The sequence below is a fragment of the Rhinoderma darwinii genome, chromosome 1, assembly GCF_050947455.1.
Source record: "Rhinoderma darwinii isolate aRhiDar2 chromosome 1, aRhiDar2.hap1, whole genome shotgun sequence".
Classification (NCBI taxonomy): domain Eukaryota; kingdom Metazoa; phylum Chordata; class Amphibia; order Anura; family Rhinodermatidae; genus Rhinoderma; species Rhinoderma darwinii.
In genome coordinates this window covers 604,173,173-604,195,588 of record NC_134687.1, presented here as the reverse complement: position 1 = coordinate 604,195,588, position 22,416 = coordinate 604,173,173, and the positions used below count along the sequence as shown (strand labels likewise).

At 42.3% G+C, this 22,416-nt stretch overlaps 1 protein-coding gene across 2 annotated transcripts in view; it reads left to right on the top strand.

Annotated features, from left to right (window-relative positions):
- The window catches only part of SMAD2 (SMAD family member 2), a 68,252-nt gene that overhangs the window by 35,341 nt on the left and 10,495 nt on the right, over positions 1-22,416 (top strand). Inside the window, exons 3-4 of one of the 2 annotated variants that reach the window (XM_075840855.1) lie at positions 14,755-14,844; positions 16,961-17,154. In XM_075840855.1, the coding sequence (XP_075696970.1) occupies positions 14,755-14,844; positions 16,961-17,154 (284 nt within the window). The remainder of the gene's footprint in view (positions 1-14,754; positions 14,845-16,960; positions 17,155-22,416) is intronic. The other variant, XM_075840862.1, reaches the window with a different exon arrangement.

The following is a 22,416-nucleotide window of genomic DNA, read 5'->3' as shown; positions in this document are numbered from 1 at the left end:
ATTTAGAAAATTCATAAAATTCAAACTTTCAAGGTATTCATCTAGGGGTATAATGGGAATTTTTAGTTTTATTTGGTAGTTTTTTTTTCTTTTTAAATGTCAGTTAGGTGTGGTGTATTCGAAAGCACTCTCCAATGCAGAGGCCCGGTTTAGAGGGGCAGGTCTCACAGTAGTGAGTGGTGTTTTTCCTAATGCCCCTCATCGAGCACACTCGACACCTTCTTTGGGGCCTCCTTTTCTTTTCGGTGGGGGGGAAGTATGCCAGGGAAATGCTGCCCATGAACAATTCTTGAGCCCACTATTCCAGAAGCATCTGCTTCCACTGCCGCTCTCCACTTCCTGGTCTCCAAAAATTAAAGTTTTAATAATTTTTTCTTGAAAATCAAGAAAAGTCCCCCTATGGCCTGCACTTTTATACAGAACAAAGGAAATATATAGTGGCACTTGCGTCAGGTATACGGCCAATTTTTTATACCAGGTACTTGATTTTCTGAGGGCATTGTAGAGCTGCAGAACCTGGTCCGAAAGATCCACCCCTCCCATGAACTGGTTGTAGTCCTGGATACACACAGGCTTCATGTGTCACTTGAGGATGACTACCTCAAAAATGTCACCACCTCTCCACAGTCAGACTCTGACTTTGCACAGAATAAGGCGTACGCCTCTTCAGCAGTGAATACCCGCTTTGTCATTGTAATAACGTAGTTTTTAACTCCCTGACCCGCTAACCCTAATTAGCCCTACCCAATACCCTAATGCTAAATTATTTTTAACTATCCCTGACAGTAAAAACCCCACAAAAACCAACCAAAGGGGTTTCACACACAGTCTGGCTGACTGAACTGATTCAGTGATGTCTGTCACTACGCAACAGACGATACTGATGGGGTGATGGGACACAATGGGGTGCTGATGTGGCACACTGAGGTGCTGATGAGGCAAAAGGATTTGCTGATGGGGCACAGGGGGTGACTGGTCAGCACTGGGGGTGACCAGGCTGTGGGGGTGACTGGTCAGCACTGGGGGTGACCAGGCTGTGGGGGTGACTGGTCAGCACTGGGGGTATAATTAGTTCACAAGTAAAATTAGAATCCGTCTCTGATCTCCTCTCAAAACCAACAGAGGAGATCAGAGACGGAGACTATAGAAAAACAAGTCCTGCCTAAGTGACACTAACTGTGATTGGTCTGTCTGCACTGACAGACCAATCACAGCGATCGCCGACAGGGGACCACTTTCATTGGTCCACTGTCGGCTAGCTCTGTTGCTAAGCTGTCTCGGACAGCAGTTTGCAGTGAACTGTCACCTCGTCCTGCGGCGCTGTTTAACTTCATCACGTACATGCACGTGGGAATGCACTAACCAGCCGCATTCCCCGACGTGCGTGTACGTGAAAATGCGGGAAGGGGTTAATGTGAGGCACATGGAGGTTAAATTCATCAAACCTTGTGCCCAACAATAAGTGATAGAAAGCAGTTGTTGTTGTTTTATTTTTTTACAGTGTACACAACGTCATAAATGATGCAAAAAAATTGTTGTACAGGTTATTACGGCCGTGCCAATACCGAATATGTGAATATTTTATGTATTGAGACTTATTTTAATGTTTATTGTAAAAAAAAAAGTGTTATTGTTTTTTTTATTTAACATTACGTTGTTTTTACTTTTACTTTTTTAACTTTAATGTACTGGCATATAACTATATTACAGTACATTAGCCTGTGTACGGATAGTACACTGGCAGTTGTTAGGACATACCTAAGTATGCCGTAACAGGAAATATGGTAGGACAGCCCTGGGGTCCTTCAATGGACCCTGGGCTGTCTGCCCATATATGGTATGTCCCTCAATCGCGTCACAGGATATCCATGTGATGCGATTCAAGGGGCATCCCCCCCTTCTCATTTTCCCCTGAATGCTGCAGTCCGCTGTGATCGCAGCATTCACGGGAATAACGGCGGAGATGAGAGGTTTCTCTGATCGACGTTATAGAGCGGGGCTGCGGCTGTGTAATAGTCATTGCCCTGCTCCTGACAGGAAGTACGTGTGTGGTCAACATAAGGTGATGCGGCCGGCGCGGCACCGGCCGCATCGCATCATGCTGACCGCGCGCACTTTTCAGAACTCAGGAGCGGGGCAATGACTCACACAGCCGAAGCCCCGCTCTCCTACATTCATGTGTTACTATACTGAGCTGTTTGGCCGCACAGCTAAGTATCAAAATACATGATATAATGGTATAGAACCGTTTGGGGATGCAGAGTATCGAAACCGTATCGAAGTTTCGATGCATCGTGCATCCCTAGACCCCACACGGTTTTTGCAGAATTTATGGGAATTATGCCTTGAAATTGAAAATCTAAATTTTTTCTAATAAAATGTAGTTTTAGCTCAGGTTTTTACAATAGATAAAGAAAAACCACCCCAACATTTGTAAAGCAAACTCTTTTGAGCACAGCAATACCCCATATGTGTTAATAAACTGCTGTTTGGACACACGGCGGGGCGTAGAAAGGACGGAGCACCATTTGACTTTTTGAGCTCAAGTTTTGCTGGAATGGTTTGCGGCCCCATATCACATTTGCAAAGCCACTGAGGGGTCAAAATTGTGCAAATCCGGCAAAAGTGACCCCATTTGACCCCACAGCATTTTGACCCCACAGTTTTTTTGCTGAATTATTGGAATTATGCAGTGAAAATGAAAATCGACATTCTTTCCACTAGAATGTAAAAAAAAATTCATTTTCACAATGAATAAAGGAGAAAAAGCACCCCAACAATTGTAAAGCAATTTCTCCCGTGTACAGCAATACCTCATATGTGGTAATAAACTGCTGCTTGGATACACCGCAGGGCTCAGAATGGCAGGAGTGCTGCTTGGCATGTAGATTTTGGTTGATTGTTTTTTGGGCGCCATGTCGCATTTGCAGAGCCCTTGAGCGTACCAGTACAGTAAAAACCCCTGAGAAGTGACTCCATTTTGGAAACTATACCCCTCAGGGTAGTCATCTAGGTGTGTGGGTGAGCATTTTCATCCCACAGGTGTTTCATAGATTGTATTAGAATGAGGCATTGAAAATGGGAAAAAAATATTTTTTTGCCCAAAAAATATGTAGTTTTGCACACAATTTTTTTCCCCTTTAAGGGGTAATAGGAGAAAAATTTGTTACCCAATTTCTCCTGAGTACGGCAATACCCAATTTGTGGCCCTAAACTGCTGTTTGGGCACATGGCAGAGCTCAAATTGGAAGGAGCGCCATTTGGCTTTTAGAGCGCAGATTTTGCTGGACTGGTGTACGGGCGCCATGTCGCATTTGCAGAGCTCCCTTAGGTACCAGAGTAGAATGTAAAACCCAATGAAGTGACCCCATTTTGCAAACTACACCCCTCAATGCATTTATCATTTGCTTTGACATATGACAGGGCTTAGGAGTGGAAGGCGCATGTGAGGCCTATTTTGGTGATTTTCCCAGCATTAGCCCACAATGGCAGGGCTCTGGGGTCAAATAGTAAAACAAACCCCCCAAGTAGTGACCCCCATTTTGGAAACTGCACCCCTGAAGGCAATTTATTAAGGAGTGTAGTGGGCATTTTGACCACACAGGTTTTGTTTTTCTATTAGAAATGAATGCTCAGTGGATGGTGAAAATTGCAAATTTCCACAGGTATCTTCCATTTTAGTGCACAATATGTTGTACCCAGCTCGTGCCACTGAAGACAAATACCTCAAACTGTTAAGCGGGTTCTCCTGGGGTTGGGCGATGCCATACATATGGAGGTAAACTGCTATTTGGGCACGCTGCAGGGCTCAGAAGGTAGGGAGAGCCATTTGGCTTTTGGAGCGCAGATTTAGCTTGGTAGTAGTTCTGTTTGGGGTTTTTCTGATATTTCAGTTTATAATGTGGGGGTATGTGTAATCTGTGCGGAGTACATCAGGTGCCAGATGTCATCCACTTTTGGACCCACTGCACATTTTGCATTGCCATATTCTGGGAGCCAGAACTTTTCTTTTTCTCCACCGGAGCTGTGTGAGGGCTTATTTGTTGCGGTACAATCTGTAGATTTCATTGGTCCCATTTTGGGGTACATGCAATTTTTTTTTATTTTTTTTCTTTGATCACTTTTTATTTAATTTTTTTGGCAAGCAAGGTGACCAAAAACCAGCAATTCTGATGTTTTTTATTATTTTTTTTTTTTTTTTTTTTACAGCGTTCGCCATGAGCTAAGAATGACAGTTTTACTTTATTCTGTGGATCGGTACGATTACGGCGATACCAGATGTATATAGTTTTTCTTATGTTTTGCAGCGTCTGCACAATAAAATCACTTTTGTTTCAAATTTATTTTTTGTGTCACCATATTCTGAGAGCCATATCTTTTTTTATTTTTCAGTCAAAAAAGCTGTGGGAGGGCTTGTTTTTTTGCGGGACGGGCTGCAGTTTTTAATGGTATAATTTTGGTGTACATGCAACTTTTAGATCCCTTTTTTTTAAATTCTGTTTTGCGAGGGGTAGCGACTAACAAACAACGATACTGGAATAGTTTTTTGTTTTTTTTCTTTACGGTGTTCACTGTGCGGGTAAAATAGCGTGATATTTTTCTAGTTCGGGTCGTTATGGACGCGGGGATACCACATGTGTACTGTTTTTGTTTTTCATTTTTTCCTAAAATAAAAGACTTATTATAGGAAAAAAAGGCTGTTTATAGTATTTTTTAACATGAAACTTATTTGATTTTTTTTTTACTTTTTTACAACATTTTTTTTTTTGGTCCCACTAGGGAACTTGAAGGCATGAAGCCCTGATCGCTATTCTAATACACTGCACTACCTACATAGTGCAGTGTATTAGGCTGAATTCACACGATCACATTACGTCCATAAAGGACGGACGTATTTCGGCCGGAAGTCCCGGACCGGACACAATGCAGGGAGCCGGGCTCCTAGCATCATACTTATGTACGATGCTAGGAGTCCCTGCCTCTCCGTGGAACTACTGTCCCGTACTGAAAACATGATTACAGTACGGGACAGTTGTCCGGCAGCGAGGCAGGGAATCCTAGCGTCGTACATAACTATGATGCTAGGAGCCCGGCTCCCTGCACTGTGTTCGGTCCGGGACTTACGGCCGAAATACATCCATCCATTACGGACGTAATGTGCTCGTGTGAATCCAGCCTTAGAGCTATCAGCTATTCACTGACAGCAAGCCTGTCAGGCTTCGCTTCCCGGCAGGGCCTAATAGGATTCCGTACTAGGAAGCGATTGTTAGTCTACGACTGCCATTAGCAATTATAGGGTGCGATCTAAGGGGTTAATCGGTCGGATCGGAGCCTAGCTCTGGTCCTGGCCGTTACAGCTGGGTGTTGGACAGCCGATACCCGGCGGTGATAGCGCTGGCTCAGCTTCTGAGCCAGTGCCATCACATACACCACCTCATGGAGCTGTGATTGGTCAGTCTGCTGTGACTGACCAATCACAGCGATCACCGGTAGGAGACCACTGTGATTGGTCCCCTGCCGTCTTACTGTGCCGATCAACTGTCATAAACAGTTGACGAGACAGTTCTGTCACCCCGTCCTTTGACATTTTTTTTAGTAGTTTAGCAATGAAAGCGGTCATGGACCTCAATATAAACAATTCAAAAGTTTAGTTGCCTGTAGTAAAGGTTGTCAGGGCATGCTGGGAGTCCTAGTTTCTCAACAACTGGAGAACCACAGGTTGGAGACCACTGCTTTAGGTGAATTGCAGCTTAGCTTCTGCGATTTGTCCAGCCAGGGTTTTGGTGTAAGCACGCTCTAAGCACACGCTGCCGAAAAACCTCGCACAGAAAACCTGCATAAATTCACCTGCGGTGCAGATTATTAATCCACAATTTATCAATTTATGCTGTGGATTTGCTGACCCTTTTTTCCGCAGAATTTCCCTATTTAGTTGAATGCGGAAGTCCAATTCTGCAACAGACGCGATTGTTTGCAGAATTTGCTGTGATCATGCAAATTCCGTAGGTATGAAAATAAAGCCTATACTTCTCGCTGTGCTGCCATAGCAACTCGTCACTGCATTTCCGGCAGCTCTGTGTCCAGGCAGCCCCCCATGATGTTTCATCACATGACCCCTGCGGCCTATCACAGGCTGCAGCGGTGACCTATGATAAAACCTCACTGGAGGCCGGCCCGACACAGCAGAGATGCGTTGCTATGGCACCGCTTAGGACAGATGGAAGGGCGTAACATCGCCGCAGGATCAGACTACACAAAGCTTTTTTTGTAGTCTGTAACCATGGAGACAGTTCTTTGACGGAGATGTAAACATCGAATAGTAGGAGATTTTTAATCAAGTCTGTTTGCACCATAAACATAAGATAAATGCCGAGTGTTTGTGTTGGAGTTGGCAGCCTATGGACCCCAATCTCCTGAGGGAAAAAAAAGATCATGCAAGTTAAAATCCAACCTGTCCTGACTCTTGACTATACTGAAGGGAGATGTCGGTGGACTGTCTGACTTTCCCTCATAAACATTAAATTGTTGTGGATCACTCTGCTCAATATAGTCTGATAACTAGAATTTCACATTGTTTGAGTCTAATTTCATTTGGCTTGTCTCCTAAAAATTGCAGTGCATGTTGACGGTCGTCTCATGCGTCCTACGTTGTGTAATCTCGTGTATTAAATTATCTTTGTTTGCTTTGCGGCCTCTCAAATATTTGATAAAATACCAGAGGTCAGCTTCACTCCAGTAATGTAGAAACCGTGGAACGTTCCAGGGCTAAATTACGCTATCACCAACTGTTTCGTCTTCGCCTGTTGCTCGTCCCATAAACACGGCCTTTTCAGTTGGGAACGTCATTCATGGTGTTCTTTCCACTGCAAAGCTCTAACATCAATAATTTAAGCATTAACTGTCCAAAAGATAGACGACCGATCAAAAAATAACAGTTTGAGCCGGAAAAAAAAGTGATACAGTTTTTAAACTCTATGTGGCTAAGTAATGCCCAATTACACAGGAATATGGTAAAATTTGTCTGTCTCGACTGATGTTTATCTCATGTCTGGCCAGCCTTAAACCCCATCCACACAGCAGAGCTGTCCCTGCATATGACGTTGTATGGTGCGTTTTGCATCGCCATATTACGGGGAATAACTTCGGAATACGAGATATGATTGTGCATACCGCATTTTTTTTTTTTTTGATGGTTGCATACAGCAGTATAACAGCAGCCTATAGCAGTCGAAGGGTGCCATATATTGTTGTCTCATATGCATGAGCCATAAGGCTGGGTTCACATGGAATTTTGAGGCAGATTTTGCTCTGCCTGCACGCCGATTTTCGTCGTGTTTTTCTAACGTGGCCATTGAGCGCCGTGGGCAAAAAACGCAGCGAAATAAGCTTTCTATGGGAGGTCAGAGACGTAAACGCCCGATATAGGGCATGTCGCTTCTTTTTCCCGCGAGACTGTTTTTCCGCTCGCCTGAAAAAACGTCTCCGCATCCGATTGAAATCAATGGTAGGCAAAAAATGTCAAAAAAACTGTGTGTGTAGTTACCCGTAGACTATTATTTGGTCTTCTTTCCTCCTCAAAGGCTGTGCACACCTTTCCCAGTCATTATACATGGCTAAAATCTTGTTTTAAAGCCGTGTGAGAATGTTTAGGAAAGGGAAGGGGCCACTAATGGTGTGCACGAAGTCTGGACGACACAGACTCTTTTGGCCATTTTTTATTAGACTGTACGGGTATGTTCACACGCTTAACCAAAAACTTCTGAAAATACGGAACTGTTTTCAAGGGAAAACAGCTCCTGATTTTCAGCCGTTTCTTTAGCAACGCGTGTTTTTCGCTGCGTTTTTTAAGGCAGTTTTTGGAGCGTTTTTTTTTTTGTTTTTATTTTATAAAGTCAATGAAAAACGGCTCAAGAAGTGACATGCACTTCTTTTTCGCGGACTGTTTTTTATGTGTCCGTTTTTCCAAACAGTTGCATAAAAAAAAAGGCCCGTCGGAACAGAACGCTGTATTTCCCATTGAAATCAATGTGCAGATGTTTGGGGGCGTTCTGCTTCTAATTTTTTTTGGCTGTTTACGGACCCCAAGAAGGTATATGCACCTCATCTCCTGCTCATGAACTCTCTTTGCAAAAAGTGTCTCCCACTCTGCCAGATTCAGCACGACCATGTATTTTATGTCTATACATTTTTTTAACCCCTTAAAGGGGTTGTCCAGACGCTTTCCACAGGATAGGTCATCAGTATATGATCGGTGGGGAAAACCTGACTGGTCTAGTTCAAAAATGCGTTACCACTCATCACCGTTCTAGGAAGAACGACGTAAAAGTCTTTTCAGTTAAATATTCTGATGTGATCTTTGAATATTATGTGTATTGAATTTATATCTTTCCAAATACTTATGATGTATTATTACGTATAGAGGGGGATAAATTGATGGAAGCATTGCTATAAGCACATGTGTTGGTATCCTGGCCAGGAAACATTTTAAATTGTGTACATCGTGTTTGGAAAAAGTATGTTTATCCAAACTTTTTCCTCCTCCTGTCAAAAAAAAAAGGCTTTATATTGTAAAGAAAAGATATATATATATATATATATATATATATATATATATATATATATATATATAATCTTATCCCAAAGAGTGCCTGGTTTGTTTTGGAAAATATTTTTTTCTTTTTTGGTTTTTGAAATATGATCGGTAGGGGCCTGAGGATGATGGCTTCGGTCACGGAATAGCAGCCAGGTGTTGGGGTCTCGGTGTTTTGATCCCGACCGATCATATACTGATTACCTATTCTGTGGATAGGTCATCAGTTGTCTGTTCCTGGACAACCCCTTTTAAGGACCAGAGCCATTTAAAAAAATTTCCTCTGCTTCCTGCCGCTCCTAACCCGTTTTGCAGCAATTTTTATTTTTTTACTGCATAAATGATGCTATAACATTATTGTGCAGGTTATGGTCGTGATAATACCAAATATGTGTATTTTATGTTTAATAAAATTTATTTATTGTACAAAAAAATTGCATTTGTGCATGTTTTATTATTTAACATAACTTTTTTTTTTTATATTTTTTACAGTTTTACTAGTTACTAGTTTATTTTTTTTAAATAATCCGATAGCAGCATATTTTAAAATGTAATTAGGTCACTAAAATATTGTGGTATATATTTAAATGCCAGTACATAAGCCCGTGTGCTAATAGTATACAAGCATTTGTTAGGGCATACCTTTGTATGCATGAACAGGAAATATGGCTAGACAACCCTTGGGTCCTTCAATGGACTCTGGGCTGTCTGTCCATATAAGGTTTGTGTCTCATGGATTCCCTATGACTCTATCAAAGGCGGTCCCCCTCACTCTTTTTACTTTTGAATGCCGCGATCCGCTTTGATCGCGGCATTCAAAGGGTTAACAGTATCAGAGGTTTCTTTGATCTCTGCCGTTCGGGTATGTTCACACGCAGTGGTTTCAGACATAATTCGGGCCGTTTACGCCTTGAATTACACCTTAAAAAACGGCACCATTACGCCTCCAAACAACTGCCCACTGCTTGCAATGGGATTTACGGTGTTCTGTTCCCACGAGGCGTAATTTTACGCGTCGTTTTCAAAATACGGCGCGTAAAAAGACGCCCGCGTCAAAAGAAGTGCAGGTCATTTCTTGGGCCGTTTTTTGAGCTGTTTTTCATTGACTCCATTGAAAAACCGCTCCAAAAACGTCCGTAAAATACACCGTGAAAAACGCAAGTTGCTAAAAAAAAAATGTCTGAAAATCAGGAGCTTCTTTCGCTTAAAAAACAGCTCCGTATTTTTAGACGTTTTTGAGTTTGCGTGTGAACATACCCTTAGAGCCATTGCCCCGCTCCTGAACGCACGGGCACACTTGAAGTATTCTCGTCTTGATGCAACGTCCTCCCGCTTGTGACAGGCATACTCGTCCAGCGTAGTTAACCAGTTAAATGGCCTGCTGTAGAGGTATAAAATGTATTCCGTTACAGATCTATAGAATTGCTGTAGGTATTACATGATGTGCTTGATTCAATAATCTTTATAACTGGAAAATCCCTTTAAGCCACAAGAACACGATTCAGAATTTTAAATGGAAAATCCACATTAAAATCAGATAAACACGTCAAGTCCGCACTTAATATTACTCAATTCTAATATTTTTTTATCGGTTTTTAAGTACGGATTTAAATTTAAAAATAGGTGCTAATTTTGGTGAGTTTTTGTGATTTTGCTTTTATATATGTAGATGAGATAATTCAAAATCTTGTTTACTTTGCTAATTCTGTATTACGCTGCGGATTGGTGTTAGGATAATCCACGTGACAAATCCGCACAAAATACTTGTGCATTGGGCCTAAAGTAGCGTTACCAGAAGTATTGCCCTTTAGTGTACCTGAAAAATAAAAGCCCGTTTTCTACTTGGCCAGGCTGTTAGTTATGCCCATACCTGCAATTTGTTAATGTTTTTCTGTTCTGTAGGGGAATACAGTGCACACCACTCTAGTATTACACTTCGTATGACAATATTAATTAAAGGGGTGCCTTATCCGAGACAACCACTCTGATCGGATCCGGCTCATGACAAATGGCTCATTCTTCATGGGAAGCTACTATCCGACCGATATTTCCCCCTGAAGTTTCCCTGTAATAAAACTGCGTAACAAAATAAACTTTCCTGCAGTCAGTTTCGTTTTTTTTTTCTTTTGTCCTATTAATCAGAACCGTAATGTCCCTTTGACAAAACTGAATAGGAGCGGATAACATGGAAGAAAGGCAAACTCAATGCAGATGTTCCGCTTTTTGGATTTGAATTTAAAGGGGAACTAATCTTTTAAAAAAAACTTTTGACACGTCCGAAGTTTTCATTGGTGGGGCCTGTGACCCCCACCGATCGCTAAAACGAAGCAGCAGAAGTGCTCAGATGAGCGCTGTGCCACTTTGTTTCTGATCGGCTTTACTTGGACTGGTGTACGGGCTCAATAGAACAGGTCTATAAATCCGTACACCACGAGGAAAGCTCAGAGGAAAGCTATTCAGAAACTAAGTGGCACAGCTCTCACCCGAGTGCTTCTGCCGCTTCGTTTTAGCAATCTGTGGGGGTCTCAGTGCTCAGACCCCCACCGATCGAAAACTTCGGACATATCACTATGTCAATAGTTTTAAAACGGCTTCGTTAAACTTTTAAGACCACGGGGCTACAAGGCAACGATAACTACAGAGCCATCGGTGGCGAGTCCTTCCTTGTTTGGCTCATTATTTCTTCTGATAAACCCTTGCTGCAATAAGTGCTCTCTACGGGGCACAGGCTCTATATGAAGGGACCGTATGGGGTCATAGGTTTACAGTAACGTTGTGGTCTAAGACCTTAATTTTGTATCTAGCTATTGATATCATCTATTGTTACTTTTATACCTTTTGGGTTATTTCATGTACTTCATATTTGCTGACGGGCAATAAGCCAACACGTGTGCCGGATTCTGTGTGTACATGGGATGGACTGTAAATATCATCTTATTGTATACAGAACTTATTTAAAACGCCACATATTTAATCCAAGCCGTTGAATATTTTACATCGCATGCAGAGAAAATTATACTTCAACTTGGCCACGCTACATAGTAGTAACGGAAAAGACATCCAGCACCCGCTTCGGATAAGACCTTGGAGTTTATTTCTTCAGATTAAAGACCTTGACATCAGAAAGAGCTGCTTACGTGTCTCCGGCTGAGAGGCCTTACTCATAGCATCGAAGCCTAATCTTTTCACTTTCTATAGGAGTAAACCACAAGCGAACGGAGACAGATTGCTCAAACGGTGGCTTATTTAAGCCACACCCCCTTTTGCATGCCACGCCCTTATTTGCAGTCTACACCATTGAATTAATGTTTATCCCCTGAGCCTGCTGTATACTACTATGTATAATATACCCCCATAACTGCCCCCTCACAGTACAATGCCCCATAGCGGTACCCATGCTGTATAATGCCCACATAGCTGCCCCAATAGGGCCTAATAATAATATACATACTCGCCTAATCCCATTTCAACGACGACGAGTGGAGGAGATCCCTCTGCTCCTCAGCAGACAGGCGCGATGTCACTGGATGCGACTGAAGATGCAGATACAGTTTAAGGCCCCATACACACTACCGTGCCCGTGATGGCGGGCACGGCCGGCCGCGGACAGCTGTCTGCATTTGCGGGCCGTGCTCCCATCATAAAGTATGGGGGCACGGTCTGTATAATAAAAAAAAAAATAGGACATGTCCTATTTTTTACGGAAGGTTTCTACGACGCGGACACCTTCCTGTAAATATAAGGGAACGTGTCCGCCGATCATAGAAATGAATAGTGCATGGGGCCTAAACCGGAAAAGATAATTGAAAAAACGAAATCCGCAAGATGACATTGATTACGCTAAATTTCGGTTGTTATATATATATATATTTGTTTTTAACAGGACTCATGTACTTTATCTTATTGCAGTTCCGTTCAATCAAGCTCCGAGTTGTAGTGAGCGGTCATATGGCACCTGTAAATATCTATGGGGCCGTACTCCCCCCCCTCCCCCCTCCCCCCCCCCACCCCCCGTGCCTCCGATTTCATCAATGAGTCATACAGAGGATTTTTTTTTTCAAATTCATATGGGATAGGATGGAGAAAAATCATGCTCCGCTGTTGCTCTAACGATGTACTATATTTTTCCTTAGAAGCATCTCCGTAATATGTATCTGTACGGGGCCACCATACCACATCGCACAGGCGTCTACAGCTTTATAATATGGAGCAATAGGGACTCCATGTGAGGCCTTACAGGATCCGTACACTCAGTTTTCGATTCTCTGGCTGAGTCTTGTAGTCGGGAAGCCTCTACCCTTGAGGAGGCCGCTTCTCGGTAAAACATGTCGGGAAGGGCCGTAATAAGACTTGCCCGTTCTTTCTGCGGTGCGGGCTCATGACGGAATTTTGGGGCAGAGTCTCTGCCTGCCAAAAACTGTGTGAACATAGCCTAACACCACTGGTCAGCGATACAGTAAAGGAAGTAGCAACATACACCAGTGTTGAATCTCTTAGGTATGCAAATTGGCTTCCAGGTCCGCCGAAACAGGAAGTGTCTGACATCTTGATCTCAACCCCTCCGGTCTGCAGTTGATAGATGGCTCTGCTTGTCTTCAGTATCATACAAAGACGTCAATCAACTGCAGATCGGAGGGGTTGAGATCAAGATGTCGGACACTTCCTGTTTTGGCGGACACGGGAAAACGAATTTGCATGAGGCGCGCAGCAGAGTTAACTTTTTTTTCTTACCCAGATGCATGCCTTAAGAGATTTAACACTGGTGTGTTCCTACTCCTTTAAGGAGGATCTGTCGCTAGTTTATGCACTATGATGCTGAGAACTACAGTGTAACTTTTTTTTCCAAAAACTTTTATTATTTGCAGAGTTATGAGCATTTTTCTAGATATGATAATTTGGCTATACTTGTCATATAGGAGGTGACTCATTCTTTTCACTCGGGGCAGTGTAATGTTTTCTGTATGATGCTGTCCAATCAGCACACAGCTCCAGCCCCCTTCTCTGCCCAGGAACACAGCGCGATCATATAGTATACCGCTTCCACTCCTGACTGTGTTTTCAACTGGTGATATCTCCGGTTGTGTCACAGCTAGAACTGCGATCCTGGTGCCGTATGAAAGATTAGCATCTCCTCTTGCTTGTATAGTATAGCCTCATTTGCACATTTAGAGAAAAAGCTCATAACTTTTAAAATAAACGTTTTGGGACACAGTTTTCACTGGCATGATCAGAATATTAGATTAGCTAGGAGATTGGGCATTATTAAACTAGTGACCGATTCTCTTTAAAGGGAAATGTGTTGCTTTTGGGCAAATTGTAAATATATTGTAGTCTGGAAAGTACAGACGTTGGAGTATTATGTATGTGCATATTGCTGATGCCCTTTTAAATAACAGAAATACAGTATAATTCCTTTTATCTAGGGTTCCGGATTATCAGACGGTCACAGAAAGATATGATGCTCTTCAGGAACAAAGCCCCAAAAAACTGAAATGGCTATTCTCACATTTTTTTGATCAGAGGAATTTCCAATTTTTTTCTTTCTCTCTGCTCTTCTTGTATTGTAAATTCCACATTACATTGCAGTTCTATTCTGGATTATCAGATGCTGGACTATAGGAATGTCATTGTACTATGCATTTTATTTCCACACATGTCCACTCTCTTCCTTTTAGAGCCTTGAGCCCTGATGTTTCTGTGTAGTGTATTTATACCTTCCTTCTGGCTTTTTGGGTCAGGGCAGCATTACTGTACATCCTGCATTGAATACATACCTGAAGCAGGGCCACAACTTGCTCTGTGGGTGGCGTTATTACATGACGGGCATCACTTGTGTGTGTCAATCATGTTCCTCTCTCTTTTGGAGGGGGCGTTGGGGAATAGGGGGGGGGGGGGTTGGCTGAATTATAAATCATCCGACCTGCATTGTGATATCCATCCAGTATCCGCTCCTCTGTGTGTTCAGCTTTCCACATTGTCATAGCTTACTTCCGATCACTTCTTCCATTTAACCCCTTCCTTTACACTAACGATGCCATTCTTTTGTATCTTATATGTGAAGGAAGTGTTCTGTACATTTTCTCCATGTTTTGACCTCATGGTATATCAAGTAACCATGCTTCCATTGTTCACATCAATTTTTGTTTTTTCAATTTATTGCACAGCACTTGCTCTGAAATTTGGGGACTGAGTACACCAAATACCATAGATCAGTGGGATACCACAGCCCTTTACAGCTTCTCTGAACAAACCAGGTGAATATTTTGCACTCTGTCGCATAGAGCTCTGGGAGGGGGAGAGGGTCTAGACGTGTATCGCAGGATGCTTCTTCAGAAATCGGTTTACAAATACATTCTGGATGTTTTATTTTATTTTTTTTCTTTTGTGTTTTATTTTTTATTTTGTTTTACTAGCTGATGTTTTGACCAACGAAATCTGATTTTGGAGTGTATCTGTTGGCCCGTCATGGCGGAAGTAGCCTTTTTGTGGGCGGATACAATATCCAGTGACCGGGAAGCTGCTGACATCACGAAGGCACACTTCTATGATGTCACTTTTTCCTTGCAAATCATTTTGGCTATGTTGTCATGAAAATGTATTCCCTTCCGCTGTGCAAGACAACATGTACATTTTAAAGCCATTCACATTAGTTTACCTCATGTATTGCACAAACGGACCCCAAGTATAGTCTTAGAGCTTCTTATTCAATCCATCATTCCACGGTTCTTTTGTCAGCCATATTGTATTGATTGAGCAGCAAGTTTCACGCTTCAAACAATACTAGAAATTTCTTGCCCTGTTATTTTTTTGCAATTTTTTTGTTTTCTGTTCGTCTCTTATTTTGTTCATTTCATAACCATTTACATCTGCATTTGTGTATGTACATATGCAGTTAGTCTTCGTGGTTTACTGTACGAAAAGCGAGCAGGCGGGGGCTTTGAAGGGTGTTTTCACCATTGAACACCATTTTACAGTACAAGTCTACAATCTACTTCAAAAGTTCAGTCGCTGTGTACATACATTATATTGCTTATCTTGTAGTGATCCGAAGTTACAGCCTGTACTATACTCCAGAGCTGCACTCACGATTTTGCTTTTAAAAACCGTCAACCAGCTTGTCATTAGACACGTCTAACAGCTTAGGCCTAGTTCACATCTGCGTACGTTATTCCGTCAGAGGAGCAGAACAGGGCAAGGGGCCTACCGGAAGCGCCGATTTCATTGCACCGTGGACACCACCGGCAGCCGATGGAACCCGTTGACTTTAATGGGTTCTGTCGGGGTGTCCGTGGTTTTACTGGAAACAAAAGAACGGCATGCTGCACAATTGTTTCCGCAATTTTCGGCAGAACCTGCGACGGAGGGCCCTACTGGGAGCCTCCAATGCGGATTCGAATTAGGCCTTAGCTGACCTATAATGGTTCGGGACAGTTAGATTTTCTGCACAGTGCCCAGTATAAAGATGTCACTTCCCAGAATGCAAGTCACCAGAGTAAAATCTGTGCAGACACCGAACAAGCAGGGAATACTGGGAGATTTCAGCTCAGAAGCTTGAAAAATTGTGATTGCAGCTCTGGGCTATAATACAGGCTGTAAATCTGGATTTATATAAGATAAGTAATGTATTTCCAATGCGACAATACTTTTTTTTTGTAGATTTGTTCTTTGGAAAATGATGTTTAATAGTGGACACGTGCTCTGAATTAGACATGATAAATGTATTTGTTCTGTAGACTGCTTTTATTCTGCCACGCTTCTCCTTAATGCATCTTGCGGCTGATCGTGTGTCTGCTTCTATACTAGTTGGACTCGTCATAAGCTTAGGTAACAATTAGTGTAGAACAGATAGGGGGCGCTATAGGTACGTTCCCGATTTTTCTCCTCAGGATGGTTCTGCTGTGCAATATGCTGCCGCCTCCTGTAAACATTAGGATACATGTCCGTGTCTGGCTTTTATGGCTCTGCTTATGTTTTTGCTCTGTTTTTTCCAGCGCTGCTGCCGTCTGTGTGTTTTGCATGATGATCTAGCCTCCGTTTTGCTGCAGCTTCTCTCTACGCTTGGTTATAAACTCCGCTGCTACAGTCTCTCGAATGTATCTTCATTTTTATTTTTCCGCCTCTCAACTAATTGTCTTTCTGCCAGGTGTATGTGCTATGTGTAAGTGGTGGTTCCATACATCCATAGCCCGTTACCTCCTCGTCTCGGTGAATGCTGACCTAGTTCCTGCTTTCTCTGTGCACTCTCTCTGCTGTGATCTTCCATCTTCTCCTTCTTTCGCTTCAGTGTTTTGCACAGTCAATGTGATGGTATAATTTGAAACTTTCTTCTTTTTTTTTTTTTTCCTTAATATCCATTCTTGCTCCGCCCAGGTCTCTAGATGGCCGCCTTCAAGTGTCCCACCGCAAGGGGTTACCGCACGTTATTTACTGTCGTCTCTGGCGCTGGCCAGATCTCCATAGTCATCATGAACTGAAGGCCATTGAAAATTGTGAATATGCTTTTAATCTTAAGAAAGACGAAGTTTGTGTCAACCCTTATCATTATCAAAGGGTGGAGACCCCAGGTAAGTCCGTGCTTCCCCTGGTTTTATGCTTGTTTGTATTCATTTTAGGCTTTGCTCTCTACTGTAAAAGCTTCTATTTCTGACAGATACATGTTTAATATTTTTTTTACAACCGATTTGTAATGGCTCCCATGGAATAGTTTGTGTTTCTGTACTGGGTAGTGTAACATGGCAGAATACTCTTTTCTGCCAGTCAACAACACGGAAACTTGATGCTATTAAAAAAATTCTTATTGGAATCAATGGAAACTTTTTTATATTAAAGTGTAACTAAACTTTGAAGAAAAAAAACAAAACGTAAAATGTCAGAGACATGTCAGAAGCTTTGATTGTTGGGGGTCCGAGCACGGAGACCCATCGATCGCTAAAACGAAGCCGAAGAAGCAGTTGGCTGAAAACTGTCGCTCATTTCTAATCGGCTTTCTTCGGATAGCCGAGCGAGCGTTGTACGGACTCGTAGACTTTCTATTGAGCCCGAACACCGCTCCGAGTAAAGCTGTGTAGAAATTAAGCCGCACAGCGCTCACCCGAGTGCTTCTGTTACTTTGTTTTAGCTATCAGTGGGGGTCTCTGTGTTCGGATCCCCACTAATCAAACCTTCTGACATGTCAACGGTTGTTTTTTTTTAATTTTTTTACACGTTTAGTTACCCTTTAGCCCCTTAATGATCAGCCTATTTTAGGCCTTAATGACCAAGGTATTTTTTTACGTTTTTCCATCGTCGCATTCCAAGAGCTATAACTTTTTTATTTTTGTGTCGACATAGCTGTATAAGGTCTTGTTTTTTGCGGGACAAGTTGTATTTTTTAATGGCACCATTTTGAGGTACATATTATTTATTGATGAACTTTTATTAACTTTTTTTGGGGGGGAATAGAAAAAAAACTGTAATTTCGCCACTCTTTTTCACGTCCTAAATCTACGCAGTTTACCGTGTGGTATAAATAACACAATAAGTTTATTCATCGAGTTGTTACGATTGCAACGATACCAAATTTGTATAGATTTTGCGTGTTTTACTACTTTTACACAGTGAAAACGCTTTATTTTCACAATTATTTGTTTTTGCGTTTCCATATTTGATGAGCCATAACTTTTTTTATTGTGCCGCCGATGCAATTGTAGGAGGGCTTTTTTTTTTTGCGGGACGACTTGTAGTTTTTATTGGTACCATTTTGGAGTAGATTCGACTTTTTGATCACTTTTTATCACTTATTTTTTAAGTCGGGATTCACAGAAAACTGCAATTTTTCCATAGTTTTTTAATTTAATTTTTTTACGGCGTTCACAGTGCGGGTTAAATAATGTAATCGCTTTATAGTCTGGGTCGTTACGGACGCGGCGATACCAAATATGTGTAACTTTTTTACTTTATTTTGTTTGTTAATAATAAAGCAGTTTGTAAAGGGGAAAAGTGTGTTTTTAATTTTTTGTTTCACTTTATTTTTTTTTCTTTTTCTTCACTTTTTCACTTTTTTACTAGTCCCACTAGGGGACTTCACTATGCGATTATCCGATCGCATTTCTAATACACTGCGATACTTCTGTAAACCGGACAGGCATCTGCTAGGTCATGCCAGAGGCATGACCTAGCAGGCATTCACTACAGGCAGACCTGGGGGCCTTTATTAGGCCCCCGGCTGCCATCGGAGACACAGACTCTCGGCGATCTTATCGCCGGGTGTCAGTGGGATGAGAGGGAGCTCCCTCCCTCTCTCCAAAACAACTCAGATGCGGCGCACGCTATTGAGCGCTGCATCTGAGGGGTTAAACTTTTGCGATCGATACTTATATCGATCTCACACGTTCGAGCAGGGACGCCCCCAGCCCTCAGCTACATCTGAGAGCAGGGAGATTTGACAGCTCCCTGCTCTGTTTACTTTATCCTGATGCAGGGCCGTAAAAAGGCATATTCATCAGAATAAAGCCCATTAGTGGCCGCCGTGAAAAGGCGTATTGGCGGTCACTAACGGGTTAAGAGGAAAATGAACATATTGTTGTCGAATTCAGCCAGTTTTCAGAATTGGTCTTATCAGCCTAAAAACATACTTGTTTTCCTCGACTGAACCTACATTCATTTTATTGGGCCGTCAGATATCCCTAAGAATTTTTATCTTGGGGTCTGGGGAAAACAATGATGTATAAATCTCATTCGATTTCTGAAGATACCCCAGAGGACACACAACAAAGTCAAGGCCCTTGCCAACCAGCTTCACAGGTAGTGAGATTACACAGGTGCCCCGGATACAGGAGGGTAGGGTTTCAAGTGATATATCCAGGTAAAAGAGAGCGCAATATACAGCAATTCCATGTATAAAAAAATCTTCCCAACACTTGTCGTATGGATACGTCATGGAAAGCTAGTGCTTCCCGCATTTTGCTGTATCCATACGACAAATGGTGGACACTGGCTCAGAAGCTGAGTCGGTGCCACCATCCCCGGGTGTCGGCTGCATGTTATAGCTGAAACCCTGGGGTAATGGCAGGGGACCGAAGTTTGCTTGGTCAAAAGAGATCGCTGCATTTAAGGTGTTAGCAGCTCATCGTCAACCCAGCAATGAAATTGCTAACACTGGCCTCCCGGTATGCCTAGTACGGAAGATTTTCAGGCCCCGACCGGAGGCGGGGCCTATAAGGCTTCCGTAGCCGCCGGCCAGATGGCGCCGGCTCAGGAGCCGGCATCATCAGCGGTGGATGTCAGCTCTAAGTTACAGCTGACATCCACATGTAACGGCAGGAACCGGAGCTAGCTCCGATTGTAAAAAAAACAACTAAAAAACTATGCCAGAATTGCTGTTTTTTGGTCACTTTGCCTCCCAAAAAATAGGATAAAAAGTGATCAAAAAGTTGCACGTACCTTAAAATGGTACTAATAATGACTACAGCTCGTCCCGCAAAAAACCAGCCCTCATACCCCTACGTCTATGAAAAAATGAATGTCATGAAAGAAAAATATGCATTTGTGCCGGCCCGAGGGGAACATTTCTTCTGTTTCAAAAAGCGATTTATCAAGGACCTAAAATTAGGGAACAAGGAAGGGGAGAGCCCAAACATCCGCTGGAAGCGACGGTGCCCGTATTATACCAGGACAACACTTTCCCAGCAAAATTCCCCAAACTGCAAATGTGCGGAGTGTGGACCAAAAGGGGAATAAGTAAAGACACCATTTATCAGTGCGACACCGGCCTGTGCAGAAAGGATTGTGTCACAGCGTAACACACATCTATGGATTATTTTATTGGTTTTTGTTTTTTTTACCCCATTATTATACCACCTGACTATACCCCTAATGTACTCTGCCCCTGATGTACTCCGCCCAGCTTACATGTACCCCCCACATACTAAACTAAAATACCAGTAAAACTCAAAACAAAACTACTACCAAAAAAAATCCACGCTACAAGCCGAAAGGCTCCCTTCTGAGCCCTACAGTGTGCCCAAACAGATGTTTACTTCCACATATATGGCACCGCCATACCCGGGAGAACCCTTTTAACAACTTTTGGGGTGTGTCTCCAGTGGCACAAGCTGGGCACGACATATTTGTCACTGAATTGGCATATCTAGGGAAAAATTTAAATTTTTACTTTGCACCATCCACAGTACAATTGTTTATGGAAAAGACCTGTGGGGTAAAAATTCTCACTACACCCCTTAATAAATGCCTTGAGGGGTGTATTTTCCAAAATGGGGTCACTTCTCAGAGGTTTCTTTTATTATTTCACATCAGTCTCTCCAATTGTGAACCAATACTCTTTCACTCCTGAGCCCTGTCGAATGTCCAGGCAAAAGATTAGGGTCACCATGTAGGGTGATTCTAAAACCGGGAAACACAACATAATTAGGGAGCTGTCTTGTTATGGTGGCACAAGCTGGGCACCACATATTGGCATATCTATGGAAAAATCCCATTTTTACTCTGCAACATTGAGTTCACACTAATTTCTGCAAAACACCTGCAGGGTTAACATGCTCACTACACCCCTAGGTGAATACCTTGAGGGGTGTAGTTTCCAAAATGGGGTCGCTTCTGGGGGGTTTCCACTGTTTTGTTCCCTCAGGGGCTTTGTAAATGTGACATGGCCTCCGCAAACCATTCCTGCTAAATTTGAGCTCCAGAAGCCAAATGGCGCTCTTTCCCTTCTAAGCTCCGCCGTCTGTCCAAACAGCCGTTTATTACCACATATGGGGTATTGTTTTACTCGGGAGAAATTGCTTTAAAAATTTTGCGGTGCTTTTTCTCCTTTAGTCCTTGTGGAAATGAGAGCAAATTAGCTAAACCTACATTTCCTTTGAAAAAACGTAGAATTTATTTTCACGGCCTACTTCCAGTAATTTCTGCAATAAACCTGTGGGGTCAAAATGCTCACTATACACCCCTCAAGGAAATTATCTAGGGGTAGTTTCCCAAATGGGGTCACTTTTGGGGGGTTTCCACTGTTTTGGCACCGCAAGAGCCTTTCAAACCTGACATGGTGCCTAAAACCTATTCTAATAAAAAGGAGGCCCCAAAATCCTCTAGGTGCTCCTTTGCTTCTGAAGCCGGTGCTTCAGTCCATTTAGTGCACTAGGGCCACATGTGGGGTATTTCTAAAAACTGCAGAATCTGGGCAATAAATATTGAGTTGCGTTTCTCGGGTAAAACCTTCTGTGTTACAGAAAAAAAATTGATTAAAAATGAATCTCTGCAAAAAATAAATAAATAAACTTTGTAAATTTCACCTCTACTTTGCTTTAATTCCTGTGAGACATCTAAAGGGTTAAGAAACTTTCTAAATGCTGTTTTGAATACTTTGAGGGGTGAAGTTTTTAAAATAGGGTGACTTATTGGGGGTTTCTAAAATATAAGACCCTCAAAGACACTTCACAACTGACCTGCCCCCTGTCAAAATAGCCTTTTGAAATTTTGATAATGTGAGAAATTGCTGCTAAAGTTCAAAGCCTTGTGATGTCATAGAAAAATAAAAGGATGTTTAAAAAACAAGCTGAGTGGGAACGATGAGAAGTGGATGACGCTGATTTGTCAGCGTCAAACACTTCTATTCACAACGCCCAGTTGGTAAAACGAGAAAACACGCCCAGTTGTCCATTGAAAAGCTCATTTGCATAAACCTAAAATTGCTCATAACTTGGGCAAAAATGATGGTTTTAAAAAAAAAAAACTTTACTGTTATCTACATTGCAGCGCCGATCACATTCAATAGGAGATAGGGATTTTATAATCTGGTGACAGAGCCTCTTTAAGAAATGACAGTATTTGTG